Raw genomic sequence first — 14296 nt, forward strand, 5'->3', positions numbered from 1 at the left:
TGATTTTCCCCATTCAGATTCTTTTTTTTTTTTTTTTTTTCTGACATTAAGCACCATCTGGTGGGGATGGAGAAAAGCAGCACTGGTCAGTGGGTCTTGGTGACCAACCCTTTCCTGCCACTAATGGGTCATGTCCCTCTGGCAAGTCTTAATTCCTTTTGGATTTCTCATCTGTGCAAAGTGATCTGTAGAGTACAGTGATTACAAGAACAACATTGTGTAACTCCAAGGAGCTTTCACTTTATGGCACTGTCTTGGCATTGAGGTTGATACTTTATTTATCCTTGGGGCATAGAAGAGGAAACAGAAGCGGAGGTGACACATAGCTTGCCCAAGAGCTTTTGCTGGGTGGTGCTGTAGCTGGGGCAGACATTGAACCTGGGCTGCCAGACTCCAGCATTGCCTGTTCAAACCACTACTCTGAACAGTCAGAATGCAGTAAGTAAATGAGGGCCCACTCAGTGCTAGCTACTCAATACTTATACTTTATCTCACAGTGGCTCTTTTAGTCATTATTCTCTTATTATTATTTTTTTAAGAAATCAAGGACCAGAGTAATGGAATCACTTAATGAGAACCATAGTGAAAGCTGAATTCATATCTAGGCTCCTCTGTTTGCAAAGTCCATGTTCTCTCTCTCCCTTGCTTCACGTTGTCCAGGCAGTCGCTGCCCTGTGTGGTCATTGGACAGGGACAGGTGGTGTGGCAGCTTCAAATGCTGTGGTCTTCTCTCCAGCGCCAGCCTCCACCTCACTCTATAGCTATAACCCACTGATATGGAAAAGCCATCATTAATGGCTACTGTGGTAATTTACCCTTTGTCCTAAAGAAGTTATTATTGGCATGACAGTTTCAGTTATTTTTCATTTATGTGTACTGGTCCTTTTAAAATGCATTCTCTAATTTGTTTTATGGGAACAATTAAGTATACTTTTTAAAAAAAATTTATTTATTTGACAGAGAGAGACACAGTGAGAGAGGGAACGCAAGCAGGGGGAGAGGGAGAGGGAGAAGCAGGCTCCTCGCCGAGCAGGGAGCCTGATGCGGGGCTCGATCCCAGGACCCTGGGATCATGACCTGAGCCGAAGGCAGACGACCAACCGAATGAGCCACCCAGGCGCCCCAAGTATACATTTTTAATAGGAAGACAACTTTTCTCGTCAGGAGAATCCAAGAACCTGTTCTTCAGTGTGGAGTCATTGAAAGTAATGATTTTAGAGCTTTGTAGTCCAGAATGCCAGCCCAGCCTTCTCTGTTACTCACTGTGGCACTCTGGACATACAGCTTAACTTCTCTGTGTTTTAGTCTCTTGGCTATATAGACAGAATGATAGTTCCCTCAAAGATTGCTATAATAATTTAATCAGATAACAGATGACATATAGTATGTGTTCAATAACATTTAATCCCCTTCAGTAATTACCTAACATAAATTATCAACTTGTATCTGCTTTTGCCTAATATATTATATCAGAAAAATAACAAAATCAGGGATATAGGCCTAGAAATACAAGTAAATGCTCAAACAATGACCTTTCTTTTCCCTGCTGTTTTTTTTTTTTTTTTTTTTTTCTCCCTAGGGCCTTAAGTTTTAGCCACTACTGCCAGGTCAGGGAGAAGGTGTCCTCTGATGTGAGGGGCAGTAAGTCCCAGGGTGAGAACAGTAAAATTGGAGTCAGAAAAACAAAGTCCAATCTTTGGTACTCTTCTTAACTAACTCTATGACCTCTACAAATTAAATTCTCTGTTCTTGTTTTCTCATCTGTAAGTAGGAAAAGAAAAAATACCTCTTCTGCTTTGTTTGTTGGCAAGAGCCACATGTATTTGTTTAGCTCTTATGGTTAGGCAGGAGGATGCATGTGTCCTTTTTCTTCTTATTTCATTCATTCCATAGCAAAAGTACCGTTTGCTACAGTCTTATGCGTCTTCTAATTTGTAATCACCCAGAGATGCTTGAGAACTCTAGGATTCCTATTCTTAAAAAATCTAGCACATTATCAGTTAAATATCTTCACATTTATTTTAAAGAGATTACTTATCCTCTGTGATACCATGTGATACACTTATTATCTGATATTAACCCCATTATTTAAATATTTTAATATTCTATTCAAGAAATAGCAGTATTCATGGATCAGCCATTAGAAGAGTAGTTTTTCTGTAGTCGGTGAGCTTGTGAATTCAACTTTGTTCCTCTCTCCTTTAGAGCATCTGAATTATATCTTTACAGTGTTCAGTTTCGGGGTGTGTGTACATATGTGGGGGGTCCCCTTCAGCATCCCGTGGTTCTTCATTTCAGGCCTTTTGGGAATTGTTATTAAAGAATTTGTAGAATGCAGCTGCCTATTCACAGCATGATGTATTCATCAAAATAAATCCATCCGAAGCTTTCGGCTTGTGGGTTTGTCCTCCTGATGCGCTAAAATAAGAAATGTTAATTTCTTGCAGACTATTACCAGATGATTCTAAATATCTGCCAAACAGGAATGTCTGTTTCCTTGTGAGGAATTTCCATAATAAAATCCTGGCACCGTAGCTGAAGAGGATAGTTTTATATAAACAGAGAAAAACAACAGCAAGTATTTTCCCTGAGGACAGTTTTAGCTACAATTTACCAATACTGCTTAGTTATTTCTGTCTTCTTTTATGCTTTTGTTTTGAACCATAACGCAGTTTTACCTGGATGCCCTCCCGGATAGTCAGGAATTAGCTCAGTGTGTTGACTGGCTCCGCTAAAGGCAAGACCTCCAGAAAATCGGGAGGCTCCACCGCCTCACCCCTTCCCCCCAGCCTCATCTCTAGAGGGGAGAAAGGGTTAAGGACTGTCGGAGAATAGCGGGGCGGGGAGGGAGCCCCGAGGAGGCCCCGGAGCAGCAGGCCGCCGCCTGCAGGTGCAGCTTCAGTCAGCGGTGCGGCGCGCGGTGGGCTCCGAGCGCCGCTGTGAATTTGGAGGAGGGACCAGGGCCACTGTCGGGGACCGCCGCCGAGAGGAGTGGGCGTGGCCTGGTCGCTGTGGATGCTTGTTAGGGAAGATGCTGGGGGGGGCTTTCACTGAGGAGTCAGGGCTGTGTGTGGGGGGTGTGTGTGCGCCTGTGTGTGTGTGTCTCTGTGTGTGTGTGTGAGACAGAGAGAGAGGGAGAGAGAGGGGAGGGAAGGAGGGAGAGCAACTGAGAGCCCCAGAGGTGCTGAAGACCCAGACAGCGCTCGGAGAGCCACTCAAGATCTTTTGGGGGAGCCCAACAAATGTGAACATGGGGTCTATCACCGGAGCTGTCCTCAAGACGCTACTTCTGTTATCTACTCAAAATTGGAAGAGGGTCAGAGCTGGGAATTCCTGTAAGTATACAGCAAATGATTTAAAACTTGCAGTGATGGGGGGGGCTCTCTGCAAAACTTTAATTCTGTTGTTTTTATGATTATTATTTGCAACTGGCATTGCTGCAAAGCATGTTGCTGTAAATGAAGCCTCACTTAAAAATCTTGCAGATATGACTGGCTTTACCCACGTCTGTCTTTCCTCCTGGTCTGGTCAAAATATGCAAAATGTCATTTCTTTCTTTCTTTCTTTTTTTTTTTTTTGTCCACGAGCAGACTCTTATCCTCTCATCTTTGAATATTCATTGAGAAAGCCCAAGTTCTAGGAAAACATTAAATTAGCATCTTAACCAGGGAATAGCCTGTGAATATCATTTCTTCCTTTTTAAGGATTACTGAATTTTATTGGAATTATGTGTAACAGGAAAACAACTGGCAGACTTTACCTTATGCTGCATTAGCTTAGATTTCTGAAGTTTGCATTGGTAGACTGATAGCTGGCTGCATCTTTAAAATCATACCAGGCTAATAACTGAAATGCACTGCAGAATTCAGGAGCAAAACTGGTAGAGGTGAACCCCAGTATTTAGAATTGTGCCTTCACTCCCTGAAGAATGAGATTTGAGTACTCTGGAAAGAGGGGGCTTGATTTCCTTTAAGCAAAATGTAGATTTTGCTTAAAGGAAAAACATTTAGGTGATTTATCAGAAGTATGAATTCTTAAAAGCATTATTTTTAACTTTATACATTTGTGATGGAATATTCTAAGTTAATTGATTCAGGGAAGATTTATTAAGACCTTATTTCTTATTTAAGTATCACCCAAAATAATTTGGCAGGACTCCCTTCATCCACTTTTTATTAGAGATAGAAAAAGTTTTAAAAGTTATATTTGGCTTAAAATCCCTAAATGGGAGAATTTCCCCCTCCTCGATAAATGATATATAAGCTCTGCAAATTCAACTTTTTATCTCTTTCTCTGATTTAAAAAGAAAAGCTCATTTGCTTTTCCAGAAAGGGCTATGAGGCCTGTTCAGGAATTGATGTTGCTGCTGTATAACCCGGTTTAGGTTTAGGGAATACAAATAAGCCAGTAATCAGGCATTTGCTATGGCACATCCCTTGAACACTCTAAAGCACTCTGATGTGGGAAAAACGTGATAAATGACCCTTGTGGCACAAGTCAAATGTCCATGTACATTGCATGGCTGCTGTGATTTCAAGGTCCCATGCAGTATTAACTCATTTAAGGGCATGGTGTATCCATCACTCTGCAAGAAGAGAACATCCCTCAGATGCTGCACTGTGTTTCAGATTCAGTTTTAATTTAGTTGTATAAGAATTCCATGAGACAAGAAAATTTGCCTATTTTCACCTAGTCAGAACCTTGGACGGCTGTAATGGCAGCATTTGACAAGCATTGCAACAAACAAACGATAACTAGACAGACACACATACCCATGCACAGAAAGTTTTGTAGAGAAGGCATAAGTAATTCATCGTCCAACTACAGAAGTTCAACAAAAAAGGAAGGCACTAGAGGTCACTCTTACAATGTAAAGCACATCACTTGAAGCATCCTTCCCTTCAGAAAAGCAGGGCTGAAGTCTGGCCTAGACAGTCCTGTCTTTCCAAGGCACTGCCTATATTTGCGTTAATAATATATAAATATGATTGATTGACAGTTGTTTATGTTTTTCTTGAAGTCCAGTAAAAGGCAGCTCGACATTAAATAGCTTTCTTTTGTAATAGATCTAATTTTTAGTGAAGAGCAGAGGAGCTGCTGAGACCTGAGGAGAGCAGAATATTCAGGAGTGCTTAGCTTTGGCTGGGCCTCTGGCTGACACTTAAAATTTCAACCCTGGTTCTGTATAATCTCAGGTTTGGTTTGTTCATGAAGTGGTTTAATGCTCTTCTAAACATTTGCAAAACTTAAAGAACCTATAAAATTTTAAATTATTAGGAATTATTTAAATAATAAAGTTGGAGTTCTTGGTTACCATATATATTGAGTTGACAGTTCTTAAAGTGTCAAAAATACAATTAAATGCCCTCATCCAATTAAAATCGCATTTAATAATTTCTTGCTGATATCACCTAGATAGTATGATTTGCAATAATATATATGAGAAAAAATTCATTTCCCAATTTTTGTTTTATTCTTTAATACTCAGTATTTTTTTTTTTTTTAATTTTTGGAAGGAAGCAAGGTCTGCTTACTACCAAGTGCTTCATATGTTTTATCTTGTTCGGAAGAACAAGTGTATATGTTTACCAGCAAGGCTGGGATTCAGTGTATGGACAAGTGATCATCAACCAGCATAAGCATTTGTATTTTTTGTATTTTTAATTTTTTTCAGCATAAGCATTTTTAAAGTGTTACAGTAACACCAGTAATTCTTCTGGACAAGGCTTTATATTAAAACATGAATCAATCTTTAATACCAATGTTAAAGTCAGGGAGAACTGAATATAAATAAAATTAAAGGTCAGTCTCCCAGGTGCATACAAAGACTTTCTCCCTTCATTTACAGCTGATTCACCAAGAGCAATTCTGTTCTCCACTGAGTCAGCCCCGAAGACGACCCAAGGCTGCCCATGTGAAAGCTTTCATGGGACAGCACTCTAAACCAGGAACAGCTCAGGGATTAGATGCACTTTAATTTGAATGTTAGTTGATGTAATTAATCAACATGGTAACTTTACATTGGAAGGATTCTGTGCAAATACATACATATACATGTTCACATGTATGTGCACGTGTATATATGTAAATAAATCTGTATAAACCACCAGATGCACGTGCTCCCACGTATTTGGTGGCTTTGCTTACTCCTCACTTGTCTAAAGATGAAATATATTGAATAGACCACATTCTTTGCCTACTGGCGCCCTACTTGACACTTCAGAAGCAGTGAACCAGCCCCAGGTCTTTCCTCTTTATTCTGGTCAAGACAAATTTGTTATTATGTTGAGGTGTTCCTTACATGGAAGTTTAGAGACAGGTCCTCCCGGAAGGGCTTGCTCTCTGATACATTGCACAGACTGTTGTTGGTTTCTTCACTTGCTACCAAGAGACATGAATTGAGAAGGGAGATATCTATTTTTATAATTATTCTTATGGACCCACAGTTTCTTGCTGAACATTAAGATTTTTGGGGGGAGAGGTTGACTCACCACAAAAGAAGGAACAGGTGTATGGACTAGTTATTTTTACTCTTGCACATCATGTGATGAAGGCTTCTTGGCCTCCTGAGTCTTAACTTTGAAAATATTTAATGCTCACCACGTAGCTTATGAATAACTTAATTAAAAGTTAAGTTCTTTCTTTTATCTAATTGAAAAAAGGGTTCATCTGATATCTACTCTGACAGAAGCATGGAAAGGATATGTTAAAATCAGCAGTAGATGAAGGTAATTGCTTGAGTGGATCATCAGTCTTGTGGGCTCAGGGATGCAATGTGAATGCAACTGGACAGATTCCCAAATTGTTAAAACTCAACCTTGTAATTCTTTCCTGAAGCTTCCTGCTTTTCCTTCTTCTCCCAAGCATTTGTTCCTATGGCAAAAAATAACTAGACTGTAACAGTAAAGTACTGATGAAATATAATTATATGATACAATGCATAAATAGCTGGCCTTTGGACATACAGGTGAGTGTGCACTTTGACTCACTTTTCTAACAGCCATACTGATTTGTTTTCTTCAGTTTGGTGCCTTCTCCCCACTTCTGATTACATGCATCCCAAAGAATTTCTGATAAGGGCAGTCTCCAGCTCTGGGGATGACACAACTCATAGCTAGCTTGGGGTCAAAAATATGACTTTCACAGGACACATAGTGCTCACTCTTAGTAATTAATATTATTGTCTTCTGAAATTTTGGAAATTGTATCACATACAAAAGGTTCCTTTATGGGACCCAATTTCTATATCAAGATTGAATTAATTGACCTCTTTCGTGAAAACAAATTAATAGAATTGCATAACATCAATTGTAAGATAATGTAATATTTAGCTCAGAGGTTGGCCAAATATGGCCCACTGCCTTGTTTTGTAGGGCCAGTGAGCTAAGAGTGGTTTTTCTTTTTTTAAATGTTTGGAAAAAAAGTTTTTTTAAATGTTTGGAAAAAAATTAAAGGAATTCTTTGTGGCACAAAAAACTTATATTCCTCTCATTGGTAGACCTGTATGGCAAAAATTTGTATTCAGCTATTATTATTATATTTTGTATTTTATCAACAAAGTTTTCTTAAACTTGATTTCCCTCTCTTGATATGAAGACCTACATGATATTCTTTACTATCTGTCCTTTTATAGAAAAAGCCCATTAATCCTTGATTTAAATAACATACAATATAATGGTGAGACATGGGTAGTATATAAATTATACTGCTATGATAAAATTTAGTCTTAATTATTTAGCACAGAAATACATACTTGTGGAATTGTGGTACTGAAATTAGTAGGAACTCTAACAGAAGAGACCTTCAAATTAGTATCTTCCTCATATGTTTCTTCTTAAAGACTTTATTGTTCAGAAATATTGTTATTTCAGTGGTTGTGAATTACTTGTAACTATTTGTAAAGCTTCAGCAGTTTTGGTTGCTAAAGGGGCACCTTCAATCTCAAGTAATCCTGTTAATATAAGAAGTTCAATAAAGTGTATAAGTAACTGCATATCAGATATTTTGAATGAAAATTCTGTTGTTATTTTATACTTTCTCATGAGTGTAAATTATCCCATTCCATATACTAATCAGAAACTTGCATTTGGAATCACTGATTATATGAGGGAGATGATCTTATTGGAAGAGTATTCTCGTCCCTATGACTTTTACGGTAGCAGCTTCCTACAAATTCTGAAATTGGTGAACTTTCTAGAGTAAGTTAAAAAATAGACTTTCATTTAAGCACTGCCCACTGAGAATTCATAATAACTAGGCAGGTGCCTTTCACCTACTCATGCCAACATAATTAATTTTTATGTAAATGTCTTGTCCATTTGGAGTTGTATTTACTTTTCATTTCCAAGAACTGATCATTAGCCTCATTTTATTTACACTACACCATTTAATGTAGTTGTTTTTTAAGTTTAAGTTAAAAATATTATGGAATATAACATTTTACAAATTCTTTTCATTGAAATTCCATTGTAACTTTTTCCCCCAAAGTAAATGGGCATGTGTTAATATTACTTTATTTTTCATAATTCTGTTTTTAATGGCTCAGCTCTAATGTAGATTTCTCTCTTACGAAAAAACCAATTTCCAAATCAAAGACAACCAAGGGCAGTCTTGTAGAGCTCACTGAAATGTGACTTTCTCTGGGTGTCAACAAGAACTATAGTGGGGCTCATAACTATCCACTGTGAACAGATGATAAGGGACAGTGACACCTGCTATTACATGGCTCTGAATTTTTTTACAACAGAGTATCAGTTTTGCTTTATAAATATCTATTTTTCTCAATTTGACACCATATTTAGAATTTGAATCACCTTTCCTTCAGATAAATCAATATTAAGGTCTTAATATTGTCAACTAATGAGTCCCTCGACCTTTAGGTTGCCAATTAGTCAGTTTATCTAAGTCCTCCACTCTCCTTTTAAAATCTCTTTCTTTCCTTCTTAGTGATTGAACTGTGAACTAAGTTCACAGACTGGCCCAGCTCCTGAAAATAGTAGAAAGAATAGTGAAAGCTTATCCAACATTGTAATGTACATCCCAGATATGCATATTCAGATTGGTAGTGAATATCTCTGGTGAAATATTAAATAAGGCAGGCTTTGATCTGATTTTTTCAGTGGGCTGGTACTTCAATTCTTTCTTAGCTTAATTTTTAAACATTTTTATTGATTGAGAAATTTTGGCCTCAATAACCTTTTTAGTATTTGTCTAGAATCATTGCTATTTTTCAAGATAACAAGTATGATGGGGAAAGGGAGACTTGTCGCAGAATATTTGCTTAAAATAGGACATGTTTCAAGAATTACCTACATTCATGTAGTGAAATGAACTGTGTTGTGGCGGTGGTGGAGTGAATTCTCATAGAATATATGGATAATTGTTTTAATAGGTATTTCACTTAGGAACTTTTAGAAATACTCTTTTAACAAACAGATCTTTAAAAACAGGTTTTGAATCGTAGGGTTAAATGCTAAGCTCACTTAAAAAGGAAAATCTCAGAAAGAGAAATAAATGCCCCAAACTAAATGCAGATAAAAACTGTGGAGCTTTAGGAGACCTTGTGATTATCACTGAAAGTCCTTACCAAAGTCATAATTTATTTTTATAATTGAGATATTTATATCATTCTTATGTTGGCATTTTAAAAAATATATTAAGTTCTTTTTTTAAATTCAATTAGTCAATATATAGTACATCACTTATTTCAGATGGAGTTCAGCAATTCATCAGTTGTGTATAACACCCAGTGCTCATCACATCACATGAAAGTCCTTCTTAAAGGAAGAGTGAACTCATCAAAAAGCCTCAATTAACCAAATATATTAAAATGAAAATGTTTACCCTGGAGATTAATATTGTAATTTGAGGGCTTTCAGGGTTTAAAAAAAGATTTAGAATTTCTTGAGAAATAATAGTTTACCCATAACTCTAAATTATAGTAAGTTGTATTTCTAAATAATGGAGGTGTCATTGACCATTGGATTATCTTCTTGACTGCTTTTTTGGGGGAAACTCTGATGTCTAAGGTTTCCACACTCAAATTTCTTCAGTGAGTTCTAAAGCTGTAGTTGTCTGTGTGCTTCAAGAGGTATACATGTATGTATGTATGCATATGTAATTTTTTATTTGACTTCTAGAACCAGCTTTCCTTGTTTTTAGTCAATGAATTTAGACCCTCTCTAAAGCTGATTGCTCCAGGTGCATTTAGTAAAGACCAAATCTGATATGCTACTATTTTTGTAAAGATATTTTTGTTTCCCAATTGATTTCTGGAGGGTAAAGTTTTTGTCAGAATGTCTTTTGCTAAGGTGTTCAGGTACTATGTACTATTATGTACCATGTACAGTGTTATGTAATGGTAAAGAATGTACATGTGAAATCTGTTACAAATTATTATTATTACTTCCATTCTTTTGGGGAAAATTGGTATTTGGAAGAGAAAGAGTATGTGTTTGGTTTGGGTTTTTTTTTCCCTCCAATGAATTTTTGTCATGGTTCATGGAAAAGTGGTACTCTGGTAATAAAATCAGAAATATAGTATAACAGGAGGTAAAAGTGGGTCTGTTTATGTTACAGTTAATGAGTCATTCCAATGTAATAATTGGGAAAGTGAGTGAAGCTTGAAAACATTTGACATTTTAAGTAGTTTAAAATTAGTAACTGTAAAAGTTTTAAATGCCATAAATATTTAATAGAGCAGTGATGAAATTTACCTCTTAAGGTTTTTAAATCACAAGGGAAAAAATGGTATGATATGTATCTGTTGGCTATAGCTCTAATTACTTTTTTTATTAAGTACCTCTCATTATTTGGCAGTGCTCTAGAATAAGATTCTATGTGCTTCTAAATCATGAAAGACATATTTGTTTCTGTAACCATTTCCCCCCGCCCCCGACTGGCAATTATGGTACTTACAACTGAGGTCATAGGTTGATATTAGTTTAGAAACATCATGTAAATATATAAATTCACCTGCCTTCCTAAATTGCGTTTGTTGTATAGTTTAAAAGCAAACTATAACCTATAATCTTATTACTTGACTTACTCTGCAGTTATAACCTATATAGAGAGATTTTTTAAAAAATGCCCTTTGAGTCAAGGGCACTGATAAACTCTTTTTGGAATTAGTTGTAAGCTTTGGAGTTGGTAGATGCCTGGATGACACTGAATAGATATCTGAACTGAATGGCTCACAACTGAGAGCCCGACAGTTTCCTATTAACCTGACCTTTGCTATATCAGAGCCAAGAGAGAGATTTTGGGGAAAATTTGAGAAAGTTAAATTTCTCTCTGGGCTAATAGCTGTGCTCTAGGAGATTGAATATGTATCTATCTTCAAGACATCTTTAGTTTTCAAAGATAATACGTGTTTGTCTTTTTTTAAAACAGTTTTTTTTAATTAAAGATTTTATTTATTTATTTGAGAGAGAGAAAGAGAGAACAAGCATGAGCAGGGAGGAGGGGCAGAGGGAGAAGAAACAAACTCCCCACTGAGCATGGAGCCCAACATAGGGCTTGATCCCAGGGTCCTGGAATCATGACCTGAGCCAAGGCAGATGCTTAACCAACTGAGCCACCCAGGCGCCCTGTGTTTGTCTTTTAAAATCAGATTAGCAGATAGCCAAACAGAAGGAAGGAGCTAAATTGAAAATGGTCTGTAAGGGAAATGAGTTGCTGAGATGAAATTGTCATTTTGTGTGTGTGTGTGTGTGTGTGTGTGTTTGTGTGCGTGCACACGCACGCATTCCCATGCACATGTTGGAAGATATTGTTGTAGAAACTGGGAATGGTCCATATTGGTAGAGAAATGGAAAACATTGTCCCTGGGTGGCACATTTTTAATTAAGTAGTGTTGGAATATAGAATAAGATTATTTCTTAGTTGCTACCATACCAGAATAATCTCTGGTATAGTTGTAAAACAGTATGTGGGATTAAAAATTAGCAAGGGGTCTTTCTAGATTCAATTTAATCACCTCCCAAACAGAGGGGCAGTGTTGCCCTTTTGTGATCCCAAAGTGCTTTATTTTTTGACATGGAGATCTCAGGGACCCCAATATTTAACTCAACTTCTAGGTTGCTAGTCTTTCTGAACATGACAATGAAGGCAGAAAATGGTGGGAGAGATTTTGGCTTCAACACCACTAGATAAATTGAAGCAGAATGTAACTCTCAAAGACAATGCAGTAGAGTGACACTGGTATCAAGAGAAGGGCATCATAAGCAAAGTTTAACTTTGATCACGTCATTCACTTTTATCTGTCAATTTTGGCTGATTTTGTACAAAAAGAATCTATCTCCAAGGCAGGAAGCTGCATGAAACCTTAGTGATCCTCATAATTAAGGATTTATAGTACATATTTACATTTGCCATGTTTTAGATGTTTAGGACTTAAGTAAAAGAACATTGCTGAAATAAAAACAATTCTATGTTAAGTGGTGGTGAGGGAATTCTGTGCAAGGTCATAAAGCGGCTCAGATAGGCTCTTTTGTTCCATTGTGTATATGATTTCTGTGCTTATTTGAAGTGTTGAAGTATTTAACATGGAGCCTGTAGTATAATCCTGTTAGGAAAACGTCAGGTGGCCTGTAAAATGTCATAACACAATATGTTAAGTATCAAAATGTATAGCCTTTCCTAAAACAAACAAAAGAGAGGATGATTTGGGAAAGGAAGTAGGAGTACAGTTAAGAAAGCCAAGAGCAGGGGCGCCTGGGTGGCTCAGTCGTTAAGTGTATGCCTTCGGCTCAGGTCATGTCTCCAGGGTCCTGGGATCGAGCCCTGCTTCGGGCTCCCTGCTAGGCGGGAAGCCTGCTTCTTCCTCTCCCACTCCCCCTGCTTGTGTTCCCTCTCTCGCTGTGTCTCTCTCTGTCTCTGTCAAATAAATAAATAAAAATCTAAAAAAAAAAGAAAAAAAAAGAAAGCAAAGAGCAAACACTTAAACTCATAGTATCCTATAGTACCTAATGGCAAAACAGAACACAGTGAAATAAAATATTTCATAGTCAGATATCTATTAGAGAAATGGAAAAAGCAGGCTCATAAAAATCTGATACAGAGTGTTAGGTACTAAGAATAAAATGATGATCACAATAATTTGCTATGCTTGACATATAAAACTGTGCCATTTTACTGGTGTGGCCTTGTAAATGACCACATTCATTTCTTGAAAGCCTTTCTGTGTGCTTGCCTATGGAATGGTTTCTTTTCCTCTCTATGTTTATATATAATTGCAACGTGAAATAGATTAGCATGAAAAGAATGTATGTAGTAGTATTAATCACTGAAACATTCTCCAGGGAAGATGCTTGCAGTTCTCTGATTTTCTGAGTTAGCAAAATGGAGCCTTGATCATTTTCCTTTTTCCTTCTCCTGAATACAAGGATGATCGGGCGGTGGCATCTGTCATCTTAGGGATTGCCAGGGTTGATTTGGCTGGTAGGACCAGTGCAGCAGCTGTCTCCTTCCCTCACGACTTCCTGTAACTTCCATTCCTTCCGTTCCACATCATGCATGATTTTTAAATACTACACGTATTATTGTATTTTTAGGTAATCCTGCCATAATGCATTGATATCTTTAATCAATTTTTAAGGTTTTATCAAAAAAAGAAGGTAACTCCTGCCTTGTAGCTCTATCTCATCATTAGGTGCTTTCAACAGTAAGTTCAGCCTTATTAGCATAGCAAGCAAGTTATCTTCCTCCTCTGTTTTTGCGGATGGCTCCACGTTTGTCCCCCTCACGGTGCTGCCCCTCCCTATGTCCTCTGGCCTCTGTCGCCTGGCCTTTACATCTGCTGTTCCCTTTGCCTGATGGCCATCAAGCCCTTCCCTCTAAATCCTCCTGGAAAACGTGTACCTAAAGCAAGCCTGACTTCCTTGCTCTGTGGAGTCTTACCTGATCAAACCATCTCCACTGTCACCATCTTGGCAGATACTCCATAGCACCTTGAGTGTTCGCCTGTACCTGCCCTGATCATAGACTCTCAAACCGTATTTTTCGAGAGTATGTCTCCTTTACAAAACGGTGAAATCTTTGAAAGGCAAAGGTATTATTTTAATCATTTCTGTGTCTGTAACACCTGGCACAGTGCCTGGAGAAAAGAAGATATTCAGTAGATGTGGAAAGAATACACCAAAAGGTGGCTTATCTGTATTTTTTCAGTTGAAACACCAAAAAGAGAGGAGACAAAAAGAATCAGACTAGATAAACTGGAGCACTGTGTATTCTTTTAATGATAAAAATGTCATTTTTATTTAGGGGACCACCTATTTTTGCTTTTTTATTTTTTTGA

General features: G+C 37.5%; 1 protein-coding gene across 6 annotated transcripts in view; it reads left to right on the plus strand.

The window, feature by feature from the left end:
- Positions 1-3250: 3250 nt before the first annotated feature.
- CNTNAP4 (contactin associated protein family member 4) overlaps positions 3251-14296 on the plus strand; it is a 258259-nt gene continuing 247213 nt past the window's right edge. For all 6 annotated transcript variants that reach the window (XM_028095590.2, XM_028095603.2, XM_028095618.2 and 3 more), the window contains exon 1: positions 3251-3335. In XM_028095590.2, the coding sequence (XP_027951391.1) occupies positions 3251-3335 (85 nt within the window). The remainder of the gene's footprint in view (positions 3336-14296) is intronic.

This window comes from Eumetopias jubatus, unplaced genomic scaffold, assembly GCF_037043125.1.
Source record: "Eumetopias jubatus isolate StellerSeaLion01/CBP00866 unplaced genomic scaffold, mEumJub1_p1.0 scaffold_10, whole genome shotgun sequence".
Lineage (NCBI taxonomy): Eukaryota > Metazoa > Chordata > Mammalia > Carnivora > Otariidae > Eumetopias > Eumetopias jubatus.